Source organism: Callorhinus ursinus, unplaced genomic scaffold (assembly GCF_003265705.2).
Source record: "Callorhinus ursinus isolate GAN/ISIS: 27379988/994484 unplaced genomic scaffold, GSC_fseal_2.0 scaffold72, whole genome shotgun sequence".
In the NCBI taxonomy this organism is placed as follows: domain Eukaryota; kingdom Metazoa; phylum Chordata; class Mammalia; order Carnivora; family Otariidae; genus Callorhinus; species Callorhinus ursinus.
The window spans coordinates 4,677,755-4,697,222 of record NW_027397134.1 but is presented as its reverse complement, the minus strand read 5'-3'; the positions used below and the strand labels follow the sequence as shown (position 1 = coordinate 4,697,222).

The 19,468-nt window shown below is 54.5% G+C and overlaps 1 protein-coding gene across 6 annotated transcripts; it reads left to right on the top strand.

Moving 5' to 3' along the window:
• Positions 1 to 10,852: 10,852 nt before the first annotated feature.
• RNF215 (ring finger protein 215) lies at positions 10,853 to 17,979 on the top strand. 6 transcript variants are annotated; one of them, XM_025858051.2, is made up of 9 exons: positions 10,853 to 11,224; positions 11,486 to 11,629; positions 12,104 to 12,175; positions 12,263 to 12,348; positions 12,771 to 12,927; positions 16,378 to 16,497; positions 16,574 to 16,717; positions 16,970 to 17,072; positions 17,160 to 17,979. In XM_025858051.2, exons 1-9 carry the CDS (start codon positions 10,940 to 10,942, stop codon positions 17,180 to 17,182), a joined length of 1,134 nt encoding a protein of 377 aa, XP_025713836.1. In that variant the 5' UTR covers positions 10,853 to 10,939; the 3' UTR covers positions 17,183 to 17,979. The 6 variants fall into 6 exon arrangements, with proteins under 6 accessions (XP_025713836.1, XP_073742874.1, XP_073742872.1 ...); XM_073886773.1 differs by having other exon boundaries at positions 12,732 to 12,927; XM_073886771.1 differs by having other exon boundaries at positions 16,970 to 17,979.
• The last annotated feature ends 1,489 nt before the right edge of the window (positions 17,980 to 19,468 follow it).

Genomic DNA, 19,468 nt, shown 5'->3' with positions numbered 1-19,468 from the left:
AAATGCTCCAACAGGCACAGAGCCAGGTGCCGAGGGAGCCCTGGGAAGGAGACACAAGCACAGATCATTCGGGCATCAGGCAGCTCACCTCACTTAACAGCCATGGAAAGACAGACCCAGAGAGGGCATGGCCCAAAATCGTTAGTGGGGTGACAGATGTGGAGAGCTTTGCCCGGTGCCTGGCACATGAAAGACCTCCGCTTAGAGCCTGGAATTCACACAGAGCCCAAGGAATTCATCCCGGGAGCCCAAGGGCATCCCACCTCTCACAGCGGGGCCCCTGTCAACTCTACACTCAGGTCTCCAGGGGAGTAGAAAGCAGGAAGATCCCAGACTCTCTGGGTCTGAAGGCAGAGGTAGACTACAGCAGGCCTGCTAGAGACGCCTGGGAGACTCTGCACCTGACATGGCCTCCACCATGAAGGTCTGCAGCAGGGTGCAGAGAGTTGAGGGTCTCAATTCAGCTTTGTTGCTGAGAGGCCCCCCAACCCCCACCCCTGGGAGGAGTTTTTAGCTGTCCCAGCAGTTCCGCACTAAAGAATCATAGGCTTCTGGCTTAGGGCAGAAGGCATGGCTGCCTTCCTTGTTGGACACGTGGCTGAAATCTTTATATAAGATCCTTCCGGGGGCAAGATGTAGGGCCTATTCAAAGGAAAATAGAAAAATAGACCCTTTACAGCCCTTTACAGTTTGCAAGGCACTTTCAGATCTAGCTTTTCATTTAAGCCTGTGATGACCCTCTAAGTCAGGTGATTTATCGAGGAACCTAGGGAAAGAGGCGGCCCCATAAGAGTATGTGCAGATTTAGGGCTTGCACCCAAGCCTCTGGCTTCTGGGCCAAATGCTTCCAGGAACCCACAGGCTGCAGTGTGGACTAGCCTGGGAGTTGCCTACACAGGCTCCCCAGGAAAGCACAAGGAAAACATTCACCCAGAAGGAAATCATCCTCAGCCCCAAAACAAGCCCCCAGGAATCTGGAGTTACCCACGATAAAGGTCTAAGTGAAGTACCCTTCTTCCAGTCTGCCCTTCCCAGGTCCTGTGGCTGCCTGCTTCTCCTTCCTCCACTGAAACTTACCTTACCTCCGGCCCACTATGGAACAGCTAGTTAATCTGATAATATAAATCCTAGAATAATAATCTCCTCTGAGCTGGTTACTAAGAGAGAGTCCCTCATCCACATTCCCACCTTTCCTCTCTTACCCCCTACCCCTGTCCAGCAAGTCTCGCTCCCTGCTAGGTATGTTGTTCCCCTGCTCAAGAATCTGCTGTGGCTCCCTAGTTCCTTCAGGAGTCAGCCCAATCTCACTGACTCGCATTTGAGGCCAAGGCCCATCTCGTCCCAGCATCCCCTGTGGGCCTCAACGGCCACTCTTCCCCTCTATGCACTTTCATTTTATTTTATTGTTTTTTTAGGATTTTATTTCTTTATTTGAGAGAGAGAGAGAGAGAAAGCGCAGGAGCAGGGGGAGGAGCAGAGGGAGAGGGAGAAGCAGACTCCCCGCTGAGCAGGGAGCCCGACAGGACTCCGAGATCATGACCTGGGCTGAAGGCAGACGCTTAACCCACTGAGCCACCCAGGTGTCCCCAAAACACACTTTCATTTTAGTCAGAGAAGCTCCCTGCTGCCCCTCAGACAGAGCTCGGCCCTCCTGCCTCTGTCAGAGTTGTTTCCATCTCCTGTTTCCTCCTGCCAGATCCTCCCTGACTTTCAAAGCCCTGATCAAATGCTGTTTCCAGGAACTTCTCCCCGATCTAACCAATCCAACATGAGCCCTCCCAGACAGTAACCTCTCTCTCCTGACCTTGACACTGACTACCCTGTGTTGCCATGGTTGACTATCAGGCAACAGCCTGGCCCAACAGGAAGAGCCCAGCCTCCTCGGGCAGGCAGACTGGAGGTGAGACCCAAGCCCTGCCACTTGTCAGCTCTGTAACGAGCGTGCTGTGTTGAGTATACCTTGCCAGGCAAGGTAGTGTTAACAGCTGAAAGAAGGCTGCCAGGCCTAGGAGATCTAGGAGGTGTGTGGGCTAACTAATGGCTCTAGTCTTGCCGGTTAGTGCCTTGGGGTTGAGATTCCCCTGGGAAGTGGCTGTGGGCACAGGCAGGAGCACTGGACTGGGAGTCCGGAGCCAGGGATTTCCACCGTGTTCTCGAGTGAATGTGCTCCCGTGATTACTTAGCAATGAGCCCTGGGGAGGGAAGGGGTGCTCCTCTGGGATATCTGCCTTGGCCTCTGGGCCTTGGATGACTCTGCTCTAAAACAAGGGCACTGCAGGGGCGCTTGGGTGGCTCAGTTGGTTAAGCGACTGCCTTTGGCTCGGGTCATGATCCTGGAGTCCCGGGATCAAGTCCTACATCAGGCTCCCTGCTCAGCAGGGAGTCTGCTTCTCCCTCTGACCCTTTTCCCTCTCGTGCTTTCTATCTCATTCTCTCTCTCTCTCTCAAATAAATAAATAAAATCTTAAAAAAAAAATAAAACAAGGGCACTGACCTCCAGATCAGAGGCCCCGGGTGCCTCGTCCTGATTCTCTGGTGCCAGTGCGGAAAGGGGTGGTGCCGTGATTGGCACCGTGGTTTGAGAGTTGGAGAAAACAGTCTCTCAAACCCTTCAACAAATATTTGTGGAACACTCTACTTCCATGGGGCCATGTCGGCAGAACTCTCTGGAAAGCCCTTGTGCTTGCAGGCGACCATGCAGAAGGACCCTGACTCCAGCCTCCTTGCCTCCTCTCCTTACCCCAGCCCTGCCACACGGGGTTTCAGATGCCTTAAGTTTCTTTCCAACAAAGTGGGGAAGGAATGAAGAAATCCACACTCCCTGGGATGACATGACCCTGACAGGAGAGGTGATAGCAGCAGAATGAAGAAGTGACAGTGATGGATTCACTCCTGTACCTGCCCGCGCTCTCCTCCAGGTGGTCTAGGCTTCAGCTCCTGCCTGGAGCTGGGAGCCAGAGCACCCTTCATTCCTTGGCTCCATGAGTATTTAGGCAGCAGGGATGGTGCCAGAACAAGGACCCCTGGGAGATCGAGGCTGACAAGGTCTTGCCCTCAAGGAGTTCTTGGTCCACAGGGAGATGGCTAAGGCAACAGGTCGTTCCGGCACAGTGCAGCCAGTGCCGCCATACTGGCGCAGTCAGGAAGCTCCCCACCCAGTCAGGGGGTAGGGGCATCTCGGGTTCCCCAGAGACCTGCTGATGACAAAGCGGAGTCGGCCACATTGGAGGGGGCAGGAGGCCTGGAAAACATTCACTCCTTTTGTTCCCTCACTTATTTCCTTGAGCACTGTGGAAATCCTCGAGTAGGAAAACTGCCATCAGGGAACTTACAGTATTGGGGTTGGGGGCATACCCAGACTGAGCTTGGTCTGTGGATATGTGAGAGGGGAAGTGGGGGTCAGATAAAGAATCAAAGCTTAGGGGTACATGCATGCAGGAGAGGCAGGCGTTAGGAAGGACCTCTGAGCGGTGGGGAGGGGCTCTGAGCTGCTTGAGCTGAGGATGCTCTTTGCGGATGGCTGATGGCCGGAGTGGGGGAGGTCCTTCTCCTTCGGGGGCCTCAGCATCCTTGGTGTGGAACCAGACCAGAACCTCGGCCAGGGCAAATTGAGACTGTGGGTGGAGAGTGCTTTCGGAGGCTGAAGGGCCACAGATGAGTCTCCCTGAGGGAGGGTGGGGTGTGTGTAGGAGAGGTGGCAGGATAAGGAGCCTCCTTGTCAGGCCCCTCAGGTTCCAGCCCCAGCCCTGCCCAGCTGCCCAGTATAGAGGATGGCAACCCCTCTATTCCCTTACCCTTGCTGCCCCCTCCCAGCCCCCAGTGAGGAGGGCAGGGGTCTTCAGGGACTGCAGTCTAGGAGGTGGCAGCCAGGGCTCCGAATGACTTCCTTGGCAGCTCCTTGGCAAGGCCTCTCCCCCTGCAGTAATGCAGCGAGAGCCAAGAAAGCAGTCCTGACCAGGAGCCAGGGGGCCTGGAACAAAACCCCAGCTCCTCAGGGGGCAAAGTCACCCGCCTTCTCCAGGTGCCTGTTATCTGGGGAGAAAAATAATCCCTTGCCTCTCTCCCGGGGCTGCTGTGAGAATTCCAGGTGAAATAATGGGTGGAAAAGTGATGGTGCACAAAGAGAAGGCTTACTAGTACTATTATGTGTTATTTCTGAAGGCACAACAGAACAAGAGAAACCGAGCTCGCCCAGCTCCTCCCAAGGAGCCCACTTCCTCTTCACTTCTGCAGTCCACCCTGGCTTTGTGAAGACACAAATCCCCTCCCCGCCCCACTTTCCACACCCAAACGCCCCTAATTAAGTCCCTTACCTTCCCAGCTATCATTGTCTAATCCCTAAGCCCTTTCTCACCAGTCTCCAGTTGTCTCAGGGAGTCAAATCCCTTTAGAATGAGGTGGCCCAGTTAACTGTGAACCCAGAGGCTGGGGGCAGGGAGCAGGGACTTCGGGACTTCCCTGGAGTGGAAGGAAGGGCAGAGGAGAGCAGGAATGGCGCTGGAGACCCCACCCTGGCTCTGAACTAGCTAGCACAAGCCTGGAGACGTCCCTTGGGAAGAGTGGGTTTTCATTTCTACCCTGGTACCCTGCATCTGAGATAGAATCCAGAGTCTTTTTTTTTTTTTAAAGATTTTATTCATGCATTTGACAGAGAGAGAGCACAAGCAGGGGGAGCGGCAGGCAGAGGGAGAGGGAGGCAGAGGGAGAGGGAGAAGCAGACTCCCTGTGGAGCAGGGATCCCGATGCGGGGCTCGATCTCAGGACCCTGGGATCATGAGCCAAGCCGAAGGCAGACGCTTAACCGACTGAGCCACCCAGGCGCCCCTAGAATCCAGATTCTACCACCCACCTTGTTCAGAGCAGGTCAGTGCCTTTGAGAAACAGAATGGCATGGGATGAGCCCCCTTGACTTTAGAGTGAGACTACCCGGGTTCAGGTCCTGATTCCATCACCTACCAAGGTTACTTGACCTCCATGCCTCAATTTCCCTTCCATAGGATGGCAATGATAACCTTACTCCCTTATACGGCTGTGATGAGATTAAACAAGTTTATTTGTGCACAGGGCCTTGAACAGTGCCTGGAACACAGTAAATGTATCAGCTGTTTTCACTTGTACTTCTTATTCCCCCCACCCCAATATTCTTGCCATTCGTACCCCCCACACCACCTCTCAGAGAGGCCTTCTTCCCCTGGTACTGAAGCTGAAGCAGCCCCCAGCAACCCCCCCACCCTCATGCTATTTTAATCTCCTTCACGTGGCACTTACCGTGGTCTGAAATTACCTTGCTTGTATATGTGGTTATGGTTTCCTATCTATTCTAAAGGGCAGGAGCCATTGCTGGTCATGGTCGCTGTTCCATGTCCAGTGCCTAGATGACCCAATACTCACTCTGCCCCCTGAGGGCTGGGACCAGGGAAGGAGCAGGTCCCTGGCCACCCCTCCCCTCAGTAGCCCTTCCTCTCCCTCACACCACAGTTATCTGCTGCTACTCTGCACCTGCCCTGTGTGATCTTCAGCAAGTCACCACCCCTCTTTGGGCATCCGGGTGAGGAAAGGGAGGGAGCAATGGAAATAGGCAGTCAAGGGACAGTCTCAGATTTTTCTAAGAAAATTTGTTAGATGTCTTGGGGCTCACACCTATTAGGTGGAAGGACCTCAAGGATCTCTGGGGTCTGAAAATACAGCCCCCCAGCCTAGCTCTCTCATTGCCACTGGTCCTGAAAGCCCCCATGGGGGTAGGGGTGGGGTGCACTCCCATGAGCTAGGAATCACCTAGCTGAAGGCCCTTTGTAAAAAGAGCAGAGCCCAGCACTGGGCCCCTGCGTGGTCCCATTCCCCAGGGACTAGCTTGCCACCTGGTGGCGGCTTGATTACATTGGCCCTCTTCCATCTGGGAGGGTGCTCGCGGAGGGGGGCAGACCCAGATTCTGGATATGGACTTGCCTTCCTGCCCTTCATCCTACTTCCAGCATCGCTCACAGAATGCTTTGTCCATTTTTATGCACAGCCTGGCATCATATTGAAGAATTCATTCCACAGCAGGGGAAGAACAGCCATGGACACAAACTCATGGAATTCACCAGGCTTACCACATACTCTATCCCTGGTGTCCGTTCTAAGACATTTCACTGCCCCAACCCCGTTCCACTTTGGTAATGCATCCCAAACCTCACACTTTCATTAACAGCTTCATTTCTTCCTAGGTCCTCCTGCAACTTTAGGGGGTGAAGGAGATAGGACACTCCTCCATACAGTTCACAGCCCAGCCCAGGGTCAGGAAACCTTGTCATCCAAGACCCAAGCCACTTGGAATCACAGCATGTCTGGTGAAACGACTCCCTGCCCCCAAATTGTTTGGTCCGACTCTCATTTTCCTTTACAGATGGGGACACGAGCCAAGAAAAAGGAAGTGGCTTGCTTGGAGGGACACGGTAGAAAGAGTTAACAACTCTGTTACTCTTTCCAGCTCCCCCCTCAGCCCCAGAAGTGAAGCCAGCTGGGATCCGGGGTCTTGACTCCTCTGGAGGGGCCCACAGGGCTGAGCATCCTGTCTGCCCAGCCCTGAGAGCAGGGAGGCCCAAGGTTCAACACCAGGCCTGCCTCTTCTCCCAGCTGGGATCTCGTCCTTCCCTGTGGGGTCCTCTAGTCTCCTCTTCCTCAGATGCCGTGCTCCCAAGCAAGGCCTCTCTTGGTACTCATTCCCTGCTGTCGATCTCCTGGCCTTAGCTGTCCTGTGCCTGGACTAATACTCCCTCCAATGCAGCTCTGACCTTCACTCCTACACCCGCCCCCACCCCATTCCCCACCAACACAACAGCAGAAGGGCCCTGGCTGGCCTGGGCTGGGCTATCCCCTGCCACATTTAGACTATCTCCCCAAGCACTTGCCTCTTCCAGGATAACTAATGGTTCCCCAGTGGGAGGACAGACCACAGAGTAACTTTGGTTACTCACCAAGTTTACAGGGCCGCGCAGGCTCCCACTGATAGAAAGTTAGGATGTGGATATTCGTGGGAAAGCAGAAACTTGTTCCAGGCTGGGGACAGGTATAGGCAAGGGTCTGTGCCTGGTTTGTGTGTGTGTGTGTGTGTGTGTGTGTGTGTGTGTGTGTGTGTGTGTGTTGAGGGGGCAGTGAGGACCCCTCTGCCTAAGTGGGCAGGATGGGGTTAGGGAGCAAGTAGTGGGAATAGGGATAGGCAGACCGTGGAGCCAACAGCCTCACTGATTACAGGGTGTGTCCTTGCAACCCTGTCACTGGGGGTGACAGATGCGCTGGGACGTTCATAGAACTGGAGAAGCAAGACTCTCCGTGGACACAAAGGAGCCTGCATAGTGCATTTTGCAACTTACGAAGAGTGATTTCTTAGGGTACGAAAGAACATTAGTAACCCACACAAAGAATAAAGGATGATATAAGGAATACCCATGTGACTTAAGAAGCAGAACACCCCTGGGTGTCCTTCCCCAATTACACCCCACCTGGTAAACTGAAGTTAGTGCTTCTTGGTCTCTTGATTTTCTTTATAGTTTTGTTACAGATGAATTTATCTCTTAAAAAATATAGCTCCATGTTTTTTTTCTTTAATTGAGGTGAAATTCACATAACATAAAATTAACCTTTTTAAAGTAAAAAAATTCAGTGGTACTTTGTACATTCACACTGTTATGCAGCCAGCACCTCTATCTGGTTCCAAAAGATTTTCCTCACCCCAAAAGGAAACTTGTACCCGTTAAGCAGTCATTTATCATTTTCCCTTCCATCCAGCCACCAATCTGCTTTCTCTCTCTCCTGACTTATCTATTCTGGATTTATCATTCAATATCTAGGCCTTTTGTGCGGCTTATTTCACTTTGCATAATGTTTTCAAAGTTCATCCATGTTGTAGCACGGGTCAGTACTTCATTCCTAATTATGGCTAAATAATAGCACATCATATGGACATATCAAAATGTATCCACTCATCCATCAGTGGACATTTCAGTTGTTTTCACCTTTCAGTTATTGTGAATAATGCTGTTATGAACATTGGTGTACAAATATCTGTTCAAGTCCCCGCAATTATTTTGGATATATACCCAGAAGTGGAATTGCTGGATGATACAGCAATTTTATGTTTAATTTTTTGAGGAACCACCAAACAATTTTCCATAGCTGCTGCACCATTTTACATTCCCACTGTTGACCCACTTTGAGTTAAGTTTTGTATATGGTGTGAGGTAGGAGTCCATCTTCACTCTTTTGCATGTAGCTGTCCAGGTTGTCCCAGCACCATTTGTTAAAGAGACTATTCTTTCCCTTATTGAATAGTCTTGGTGCCCTTATTGAAAATCAATCGGCCATAGATATCTGGGTATATTTCTGGACTAGCAATTCTATTCCATTGATCTATAAGTCTCTTTATGCCAGAACTACTGTTTTGATTATTGTAGCTTTGTAGTACATTTTAAAATCGGAAAGTGTGAGTCCTCTAATTTTGTTCTTCTTTTTGTCAACAGGGGGTATTCAGGGCTCCTTGCAACTCCATGTAGATTTTAGGATGGGATTTCCATTTCTTCAAAAAAGGTCATTAGAATGTCAATAGGAATTGCCTTGAATCTGTACATTGCTTTGGGTAGTATAGCCATCTTAACAAGATTGAGTCTACCAATCCATTAACATGGATGTCTTTCCATTTCTTTAGGTCTTCTTTCATTTATTTTTGCAATGTTTTGCCGTTTTCAGTGCACAGGTCTTTCAGCTCCTTGCTTAAGGTTATTTCTAGGTGTTTTATTTATTTATTTATTTATTTGGGCAACTATCATAAATGGAATTGTTGTCTTCATGTCCTTTTAAAATCATTCAGGGGTGCCTGGGTGGCTCAGATGGCTAAGCACCTGCCTTCAGCTCAGGTCATGATCCCAGGGTGCTGGGATCGAGCCCCACATTGGGCTCCTGGCTCAGCGAGGAGCCTGCTTCTCCCTCTCCCTCTGCCTCTCTCCCTGCTCATGCTTTCTCTCTCTCTCTCTGTATCTCTGTGTCTCAAATGAATAAATAAAAATCTTAAAAAATAAAATCATTCATTGCTGGCATAGAGATACACAACTGATTTTTGTGTACTGTTCTTGTAAGTCCTGATGTTTTTGAGCTTAAATTGTATTATTTGGAGACTTGCTTTTTGTGCTAAGCGTTCTATTAGAATTGTCCGTGGTGAAACACACAACTAATCCATTTGTTTTTTTCTATTGCACAGTATTTTACATATGAATGTACCACAAATTTCTCTCTTCTCCTAGTGATGAGTTGTGATCTTAACTTGTATTTCCCTAATTAATGATTAGGTTGAGCATCTTTTCATATTTATTGGCCATTGCTGTTTCCTCTTTTGTCAAATGCCTACTTGCATCTTGGGCCCTTATCTATGCATTTGTATATTCTGCATAGGAATAATTTGGTTGCAAATACCTTCTCCCAGTTTGTTGCTTTCCCTACCACTTTATTACAAGGTTTTGATTAACACAAGTTTTTCATTTTATTGTGGATGCATTTCTTCAATCTTTTCCTTTATAATCTGCTTTTATGTAGAAAAAAATCTCTCCTGACCTTGAAGTAAACAGGATAGTCTTTTATGTTTATTTCTAAAAATGCTTAAAGTATTACTTTTCATATTTAGATCTTTAATTCACATGGAATTGATTTTCCCGGTATGATGTGCAGTAGAGGTCCAATTTCATTGCTTTTTCTTATGGTTAACTCATTTTCTTGGCATGATTTGCCAAACAGTCCATCATACTGCCCCTCTCTCCAACTGCAGTGCTGCCTCTGACAAAGCCACAGTTCTGTGTGTAGGCCAGTTTCTGCCTTCTCTGTTTGATGCCCCATTTGTCTGTCTTTGGACTTACATCAGACTCTCTTAGTCTCTCCATCTTATTCCTCAGGAGCATCTTGACAATTCAACGTTAGTGGTTATATGGGTGTTCACTATAAAATTCTTTCCATTTTTTAGTATGTTTGAAATTTTTCATAAAAAAATATTGGGGGAAAGAGTGTTGTGGCTTATCTGGCCTTTGCCCTTTTATCAGGATACAATTTTTAAAAGGTTTAAAAACTCAGGTTTCAGACGAGGCAATTCCCAGCAGCCACAACCCTTGGAGAAAAAGATGAGTTTTAGGACAGTGTGTGGACTTCTCGCATTCCTGTAGGCATCCGAGATTATTTGTTGGAGATGAGGCAGTGTTGCTCTAATATCGTGCCCGTTTCACTACCCAGAAAAATGACCTGCCTGAAGACCTAGCCTCTGGACCCCCCTGAGGAGCTGTGTCTGGCCTGCTCTGTTTAGGCAAACGCCCCCAGCCCCTCTTTCTGCCCCTCCGGGACCCTTGCCTCAATCTCCCCCATATGCTTCCCACGCCAATCTCTGTCTGGTTCTCTGTCTCCTGGAGTTCGGTCGGGGGGAGAGATGGAAGCCCAGGGAAGATGAGGGTGTGACTTGACTAAGGCCACACCGAGTGACAGGAAGGATGGCGCACAGCAAGGGTCAGCCAGCCTCCAGGCCACCACACGTCCCTTGTTCCTGCCCTCTGGGGCGCTGATCGTGCCCCCGCCTTCCCATGTCGCCAACTATCTCCCTCGGTCTCCACAGCTCTGGTCTCCGACAGCCTGACAACGCCGCAAGCCGTGTGACTACCTCCTCCCGGGCTCCGCCCCACTCCAGCCGCCACGGCCGCTGGCGCCGGAGTTCTCCGCGTCCACCAGGGGGCGCGCGCGGCCCGGTCTGGGCGCCAGAGCCGCCGAGGACTCACGGCCCCCGCCTCCCGGCGCCCCTCCCCGTCCGGCCCCGGCCCCGCCCCTCCCGGCGCCCCGCCCTGTCCGGCCGCGGCCTCGCTCCCTCCGCTTCCCTCCCCCCGCCCCGCGCCGGGACCCCCGGCGCCCCTGTTTCGTCTGCTCGCCGGGTCCGGCCATGGGCCCCGCCGCTCGCCCCGCGCTGAGGTCGCCCCCGCCGCCTCCTCCGCCGCCGCCGTCGCCACTGCTGCTGCTGCTGCCCCTGCTGCCGCTCTGGCTGGGCCTGGCGGGACCCGGGGCCGCGGCGGACGGCAGCGAGCCTGAGGCCGGGGCGGGGCGGGGCGGGGCCCGTGCCGTACGGGTGGACGTGAGGCTGCCGCGGCAGGACGCTCTGGTCCTGGAGGGCGTCAGGATCGGCCCCGAGGCCGACCCGGCACCCGCGCTGGGCGGCCGCCTGCTGCTGGTGAGCGCAGCCGAGCCATCTGGCCCCGGCCCGCCCCGCCGTAGACCCCGCACCCAGATCCGGCCTTTATCCTGGACCGAGCCGTAGCAGCTGAGCGCCCCCTCCCCGAGCTGCCCAGGTCTCAAACCCCGGCTTCCAAAACCTGAGATCCAGATGCCTTCCCCTTCAAACTCGCTCCCCAACCCTGGCCTTGCATCCCCTGTGTGTCCAGCCCCCCTTCCTCCTCCCTCCTCCCTCTGCCCATGGTCCCTTGCCCCACAGATGGACATCGTGGATGCTGAGCAGGAGGTGCCCGTAGAAGGCTGGATTGCAGTGGCATACGTGGGCAAGGAGCAGGCGGCCCAGTTCCACCAGGAGAGTCAGGGCAGCGGCCCGCAGGCCTATCCCAAGGCCCTGGTCCAGCAGGTGCACGGGGTGTATGTGGGGAAGGGGGCTGAAGGAAGCCGTTTCAAGGCATCTGCCAGAGCCAGACTACCAGGTGGGGCCCCTAAGGAGCTTCCAGAGAAATCTTGGGCCTGTTTGAGGTGAGGGACCCCAGTTTGGAAAATTGAATCAGTATGGAGTGGAAGCAGGGAGGTGGGAGGAGGCCAGAGTCAGGAAGCTCCACCAGGCTCTGCGAATATCAGATGGGGAGTTCCTGCTGAGAGTTGGTGGGCAGGCCTGTCCTACTAGGGAAGGCACATGATAGTTTGGGTCCCACAGAACATCTGGGGGAATGGCAGGAGGAATAAGAGTTTCTGCCCTTGACCTCAAGGAGCGTGCAGCCAGTCTGTCCAGAGGAAACACTCACTGCAGAGCCAGGAGCTAAGAACTGGTCGTGGGTAGTGAGACAGGTGTGTGGGCAGGGTGCCAGCTAGCTTCTGCCTCTGTCCCTTGCAGATGCGGAGGGCACTCTTCCTGGGAGCCTCTGCCCTGCTCCTCCTCATCTTGAACCATAACGTGGTCCGAGAGGTAAACCGGTTCAGGCAGTGGGGGTGTGCAGGCCAGGGAAGAGGGGACCAAGGCCAGCTGACCTCCTTGTCCATCCTTCTTCTACAGCTAGACATATCGCAGCTTCTGCTCAGGCCAGTGATTGTCCTCCATTACTCTTCCAATGTCACCAAGCTGTTGGAAGCACTGCTGCAGTGAGTTGGGGTTTAGGCTCCAAAGGACTGGGCCTGGGAGCTGGGTGCTGAGGGGTCCCTGAATCTGCCATGGTCTCAGGGGTCTTTTCCTGTTAACCTTAAGATCGTAGTCTCCTGGTCTGAAAAATGGGTGAGGGGACTGGAGCAAAGAGGCGGCTCTAGGGGCAGAGGGGAATTGGCTCCAGCAAGGAGGGAGCTGGATTCCTGATTGACAGGTTCTTTCCAAGACTTGCAGGCCTCCCTGGCCTGGCTGATGTGAGAACTGGAAAAACCAATGACCAGAAAAGGCCTGGGGGCCAAAGCAGAAGGGCTGTGGGATGTTACTTGGGAAGATCTTTCTCCTACAAGGCTGAGGTGGGTGGGTCTGGGTCTCTCCTCCCAAGAGCCCTTCTCTCTGGCCCCTCTGTGGCTTTCCGTCCCAGGAGGACTCAGGCCACAGCCGAGATCACCAGCGGAGAGTCGCTGTCAGCCAACATCGAGTGGAAGCTGACCCTGTGGACCACCTGTGGCCTCTCCAAGGATGGCTACGGAGGATGGCAGGACTTGGTGTGCCTGGGAGGCAGTCGGGCCCAGGAGCAGGTGGGTGCCTGGGGAGAGGCGGCTCGGGTGGCACTGCACACATGCCTTGTCTCAGATCCTGTGGCCTCTCCTCACCTTGGTGGCCAGGACTGCTTCTTCCATGCCCCAGGGCCGTAATGAGCACTCTTGACATGGTGGGTGCTCAGTGCAGTGCCTGATGGGGCCATGCATAATCAGTGTTAGTTACTATTGTCAGGTCATTCTCCCGCTTAGAAGCCCTCCTTGGCTCCCCATTGCCTGCAGAATAGTTTAGACTCCTTAGCCTAGCTTTCACAGCTCTCCTGTTCACTCGCCTTTTTTTTTTTCCTAGTCTCTTCCTTATACCCCATCACCCTATGCCATTTCCTGGCCTTCATACACGCCCTGGCCTCCTGCCACTAGGCCTTGTCCATGCTTGGCTGCAGGCATGGACACTCTTTTCCTCTGTCTCCATTTGTCCCCATCTGCTTGCCTGCTTTGGAAGGCTTCCCTCACAACCTCAGCCCAACGTCCCTCTCTCCCTCCTTCTAAATCGCAGCAGTGCTTTGTCAGACCCTTCATAGTGTTCTTAGGATAGCTCAAAGTGTCTAAGTGTTGGGGAATGTGACTTTGTCTACCGATGGCTGGGGCTGTGTCTTATTAGTCTCTGGATTTCTCAATGCTGGGCATCGAGAAGGTTCACATTTATTCTGTCCACAAGCATCTCACGAGTCCCTGCTCTGTCAGGGCGGGCATGTCCTTTCTCCCGGTGGGCAGCCTCCAGCAGGTGTCAGTAGGATTGGGGCCATGCGAGGCAGCTTCAAAAGTCAGGCAGACTTGCGGACTTAGCTGAGTGATCTCAGGTTGAGCGTTTAATCTCTCTGGTCTCGTGTTCCTCGTTTGTGAACAAGGACAGCACACGGCCACGGGATTGCCAGGGGGCATGTGTACATAAAGCTCACGGTGGGCACGGCGCAGGTGGGCCGCTCTTGCTACTCTGAATGTGTTTATTGTTATAAGTGCTTGAATAAATTAGCAGTCACCAGATAACTTTTGAAGTTCTAGGACATGTAGGGCTCGATGAGAAGGGCTGGGAGGGTCCAAAGTACCTGTGAGACCCGGACACTGTCCTGAAGGGGCTCAGAGACAAGCAGGGAAGGGACTCTCACACAAAAAGGCCTCGGCAGTTCAGCCCAGGCGCCATGTGCTCATTCCAATTTGAGCAGCAGGAACTGAACCACAGTTGTGTGAAGGGAACGGGCACCGGGCCTGGGGGAAGGAAAGGGCTTTCTGGAAGAAGAGGGAGCCCCACCGGCTCTCCCCCTAGAGGGCAGCCCACAAAGACATCTGGGCGGTGCAGGCATTTGGTGAGGGGCTGTCAGATGAGCGAGGAAGTGCCTGCAGAGAGGCTGGAGCTAGGGGAAGAGTCGGCTGAGCAAGGGGCCTGGGAGTGGGAATGTATGCAGTCCGCAGGTTGTCTGGCTGGTACAGAGGGCAAAGCTGAGCAGCCGTGCTGCCAGCCAGGGTGGGCCTGTTCAAGTGCCAGGTAGCCATGATAGTCAAGGTGGCTTAAGGGTGGTTGGGGCCAGTTCTCAGCCCCAACCCTAGGGCCCAGTCACTGTCCTTCGAGCCTGGGAATCCAGAGCTACAGCACCCATGCATCAGAAAGGTCAGGTGGACCACTCCCTAACTGCTCTGATGGACAGACCCTGCCCTCCCTCCCTCACCTGGGGGTCCCTAAGATGTGCTGAGCCTGAGGAGACTGGGTCTCCAGCCTGCAGCAGGGCTCCAAGCTGGCCATGCCCTTTGCCCACCCAGTGCTCACAGGCTGCTCCAGAGCATGGAGCTCCAGGTTCTGCCCTGACGAGCTTACACTGCAGTGGCCACTCAGTGAGTCCTGCCACGTGTCCGCCTGGCTCAGCAGGGCCCAGGGCACAAAGGCAGGGCAGCTCCAGCCCTGGGCTCCTGGGGCCCCGTCTGGGGAGGAAAAAGGCCATGGCCGTCACTCTGCTGGGGTGAGCACCGAGCTGGGGGTAGGCACGGGCCCTCTGGAACACAGTGGACACATCTGAGCTCAGCCTGGGGGCTTGGGGAGAGCTTCCCGGAGCAGGTGCCACCACCACCTCCCACTCCCCAGGGAAGACGGGCACAGAGACCGGAGGGGAGAGGGGGGGAACGGGAAGCTGGGGCTCATGGACATCTCTTGATAACGGCTTCTCGGGTGCCTCCAATGTGAGCAAGAGCGGTGTCTTGTGACACCAGCAGCACCCAGCCTCGTCGAGTGGTGTTCTCTTTTAGCAGCAAATCACTTCTCGGCCCCTCTCCCCCAACACGATGGTAGTTGAACTTCATCGTTGGCTGGGGAAGAACGTGGTGGCAGAAAACTACTAGGAATGCGGAAAGCTTTTAAATGTATGCATTTATTAGTCATGACACATCCAGAGACCCTGTGAGCCGGTGTGCCTGTGTGGGTGAGCCATCTGGGTTTTGCTTACTCTGCCACATCATTTCCTGAGCCAGCTGTTTTGTAGTCAAAGCCCAGCTGCCACACTGCTATGGGGTCGGGGGAGTTAAGTCAAGGTCAGTGCGTGCCCCCCCATCCCTGCCCCAGGAGCTCTGAGGTCCCGAGGGGCCTCTCAGATGTGGTTCCTTCCCGCCAGCGGGAGCCTGAGGACCACCGAGGGCAGCAATGAGGAAACACACGGTAAAGAGTGTGAGGAGGGCTGGGCTGGGCAGGGGGAGGCAAGTGGGGAGCATCTGCCTAGCCCTGGTGGTCACGGAGAGCTCTGGAGCAAGGGGGATCCGAAGGCATTAGCTGAAGGAAGGGGTGAGGAAGAACTGGGAACATGAGAAAGAGCAAGGAGCATAGGACCCTGAAAGGACAGAGGGGAGCGGCGATCTAGGGCCTTGCCAGATGGCTGCTAGGAGTTTGGGGTCTCTCCTGAGGGCGGAGGCGTCGCAGGGAAGGGTGCCAAGCAGGGGTCCCGTGTGATCAAGTTTGCAGGTGAGATCCTTGTCGCTGTGGGAAATGAGCTGGTGAGGCTGGAGTAGGGCCCCCAAAGAGCAGAGGAGTGGGATGGAGGGGAGGGGTGCATGAGCCACCTAAGAGTGAAGCCACGGGACCATGTGAATGCTCGGCCCAGATGGAAGTGGGTAGGGATGGGGGTGGGAAAGTGATAGGGTCCTGGGCTGGGGAGTCTGTGAGGCTGCCAGAGAGAAGTTCCAAGAATGCAAAAAATACTGCGCTTGTTGCCCAGGGGAGGGGCTGGGGACAGATGTGGGTCCCCTCAGCAGCTGGATGAGTAGCTGTATAGACAGCGGGGGCAGACCTTGGGGGCACCGATGGGAGGCACGCAGGCTTCAGAAGAGGAAGCCAGGAGCCTGCAGGGACACGCTGCCAATGGACCTTACCTGCCTGGTCCTCAGAGTGGATTCACTGGGGAAGAGCGTAGAGCGGCCCCAGCATCCCTGACACCCTATTCCTCTGCCCAGAAGCCCCTGCAGCAGCTGTGGAACGCCATCCTGCTGGTGGCCATGCTCCTGTGCACAGGCCTCGTGGTCCAGGCCCAGCGGCAGGCGTCAAGGCAGAGCCAGCGGGAACCTGGAGGCCAGGTGAGAGCCAGCCCCTGGGAGCCCCCGTGCCCCCATCCCTCCAGCCTGCCTAACTGTGCCTGCCCTCCCCCACCAGGTAGATCTGCTCAAGCTCCGCGTGGTGCGGAGACTGGCATCCCTCAAGACCCGGCGCTGCCGTCTGGGCAGGGCAACCCAGGGCCCCCCAGAACCTGGTGCTGAGACCTGCGCTGTGTGTTTGGACTACTTCTGCAACAAGCAGGTTAGTGCCGCGGGCACTGGCCAGCCGTCAGCTGACCTGTGATGTCTCTCTACTCCCGAAAGACCCCAGAACTGTTCCTACCAGGCCTTTATCCTCCCAGCTCCTACTGTAACTAGGAAAGCAGAATGGGGTGTTGTGGGGCGGGGGAGGGAGGGTGACAGGCCGCAGGGGTTTCAGTTCCCTTGCGCAGGTGGGGGACAGCCCCACTTGGAGGCCTGACTCTGGCCTGAAGCCTTCCCCCACACCCTGCAGTGGCTCCGGGTGCTGCCCTGTAAGCATGAGTTTCACCGAGACTGTGTGGACCCCTGGCTGATGCTCCAGCAGACTTGCCCGCTATGCAAATTCAATGTCCTGGGTAAGCACCAGCGGTGGGGGCCCTTGGCTGGCTTTACCTGCTCCCCACCTGACACCTCCCTCCCTGTTTTTTCCTCCTCCCCTGCAGGGAACCGCTACTCAGACGATTAGCTGCCCCTGCTGGGTCTCTGCATGTGGGCAAAGGACCCTCCCGCCTGCACCCTGGCCCTTGGCCTGGGCTCCTGGAACAGTACAGTGGATGGACAGGAAGCCCTGCTGGTTGAAGGAAGGATAGGGGCCTCCCCTGCTGAGGGGCAAGGCACCCCATTATATTCATACTGGGAAGAAGGGACCACGACCCCCAGAGTCTGGACCTGCCAGTCAAGAAAGAGAAGCCACCTTGGGGCCCTTCTCTACCATCCTGGGGTGTCTGTGTCTGCCCTCCTCGAAGGCAGCTCCCAGGACCCTGGGCAGCGGCCTGGGGAAGGAGGGTGTGGGGCAGTGCAGCTGTTCCCAGGGCTCTGGCGGTTCTCTGACCTGTCAGGCCATCCCTGGGGACTGAGGCTGCAGTGGCTGGCCGGGTTTTGTGCTTATTTATTGGGGGTTGGTTGTGGGAGGAGCTATTTGGCCTTGGGGACATCCGGCCTGACCGTCTTTCAGGACACATCTTGGTCAAGGCTGTGGCGTTCAACCCAGAGGCCCCTCCACAGATACTGCCCTCAGCTCTTGGACACTAGGAGCTGCAAGTGCTCCTGCCTGTTCAGCTGGGCTCCCTTCCCAGGCCTGGCTGGGACCAGACGCCTTGAAGGCATCCAATCCTGTGCTTCTTGGCTGGGCTACAGGTTGCTGACCAGGATACTTGAAGCTGCAGGATAAATGTGGTGCGTCCTTTAGGGACAGCCGGTTTTTTTAGATTTGGGGTAGGGGAGGTTTAATATTGAAGTAAATATGGATATATTTTAACATAAGAGATCAGATTCGTGTGGATGTCTTAAGACAAAAAAGTCACGTTGGGCTCTCCTGCCTGTGGGAAGGAGATTCTAAGACGGGCCCCAAGATCCCCCCCAGCCCTCATGAACACGCCTTGTTGTAAACCTGCAACTGGGAGTCTAATGGGTTTTACCCCCATGATTAGGTTATAGTAGATGGCACAGTTGACCTTAAGATAGGGAAGGTATCCAAGAGGGCCTGACCTACCACTAGAGCCTACTAGAAGCAGAGTTTTCTCTGGCATGGTGGAAGAAGAGGAAGTCAGAAAGTTGAAGCAGGAAGGGCATTCAGTGCATGAGAAATTCTCTGTTGCTGACTTGAAGATGGAGGGGGCCAAGCGGCAAGGGGGGCAGACGGCCTCTAAGCGCTAAGAGTGGCCCCTGGTGACAGCAGCCACAGCAAGGAGGTGGACCTCAGTCCTACAGCTGCAGGAGTCGGAATTCTGCCAGCAATCAGAACAAGCCTAGGACTGGGTTCTTTCCCAGAGCTGTCAGAAAGGAATTTAACCTGGCAGATACTTTGACGGAGTCTTCTAAGATCCTGAACGGAGAACCCAGCCACAGGGCCCGAACTTCTGACCTCCAGAACTGTGAGCAGAGGAGAGCTGAGCTGTGATGGGTCCTCCCCCTGGACTTGGGCCCACGCCTCTTGCCGCAGGGACCTCACCCCAAGGGCTGGCTCTCACCTGTGAAGGGCAGGGCTCAGGCATCCCAGTCTCCCTTAGCAACGCCAGGCTCCAGAGAAGCCAGAGTTGGGCAGATAGTGGCCATGCCAGTTCAGCTACACACATGGCCCTTCTCGACCCTTCTCTGTAAACTGAGGCACTCTACCTGTTGGCCTTCTCATCAGGGGAAAATGTCATAGGAAGCTGGGAGTGCCCACCCTGAGAAGTCCTGAGCAAGGCCTTAGAGCCTGTCCTTCACTGACATGGTGATTCAGGGCAGGCTGGAGGCTTCGTGGAGAAAACTGGACTGTGGGCCTGGCGTGGCTGGGTGGCATGAGTGCCAGGGCCCCAAGAGACAGGTCTGGGAAAGCCAGGGCTTGCTGCGTGTCCCACTGTCTGGTTAGGTGAGGCCTTGCCCTGCCTTCTAGGGATCCAACCTCCTGGATTTAGAGAAACCCTTTGTGACTCACATTTCCTGAAGGTGAATAGTTCCTTAGTAAAATGAGGACTGACTTTCTTGGGTCCTTAATGTCCCCATCCTGGGTTCAGGGCTGGGGCTGGGGAATGCTTCCCTGGCCTCTGCCTGCCTCTGTGAGCCCAGAGCCGGGACCCCCTTCTCTGACTCCTTCCTCACTGGACCTACCTTGGCAGCTGCTTTCCTTCCCTGACATACCCCCCTACCCTGACCCTGCTCTCCATTGGTAGGGGCCGCTGAGTCCATGTCGCCGTTTTGCCCTTGCTGTGGGGGTCAGAAGACTGCCTTTGACCTGGCCCAGGTGCTAACACTTCTTTCTGTCCTTGGT

Excerpts from the sequence above, each read along its gene's own strand:
- RNF215 (XM_073886770.1), top strand. The coding sequence starts at position 10,940 with ATGGGCCCCGCCGCTCGCCCCGCGCTGAGGTCGCCCCCGCCGCCTCCT. Across the intron at positions 12,349-12,731 it reads CTGTTGGAAGCACTGCTGCA|AGCCCTTCTCTCTGGCCCCT; the intron begins GTGAGTTGGGGT and ends TCTCCTCCCAAG. Across the intron at positions 16,718-16,969 it reads ACTACTTCTGCAACAAGCAG|TGGCTCCGGGTGCTGCCCTG; the intron begins GTTAGTGCCGCG and ends CACACCCTGCAG.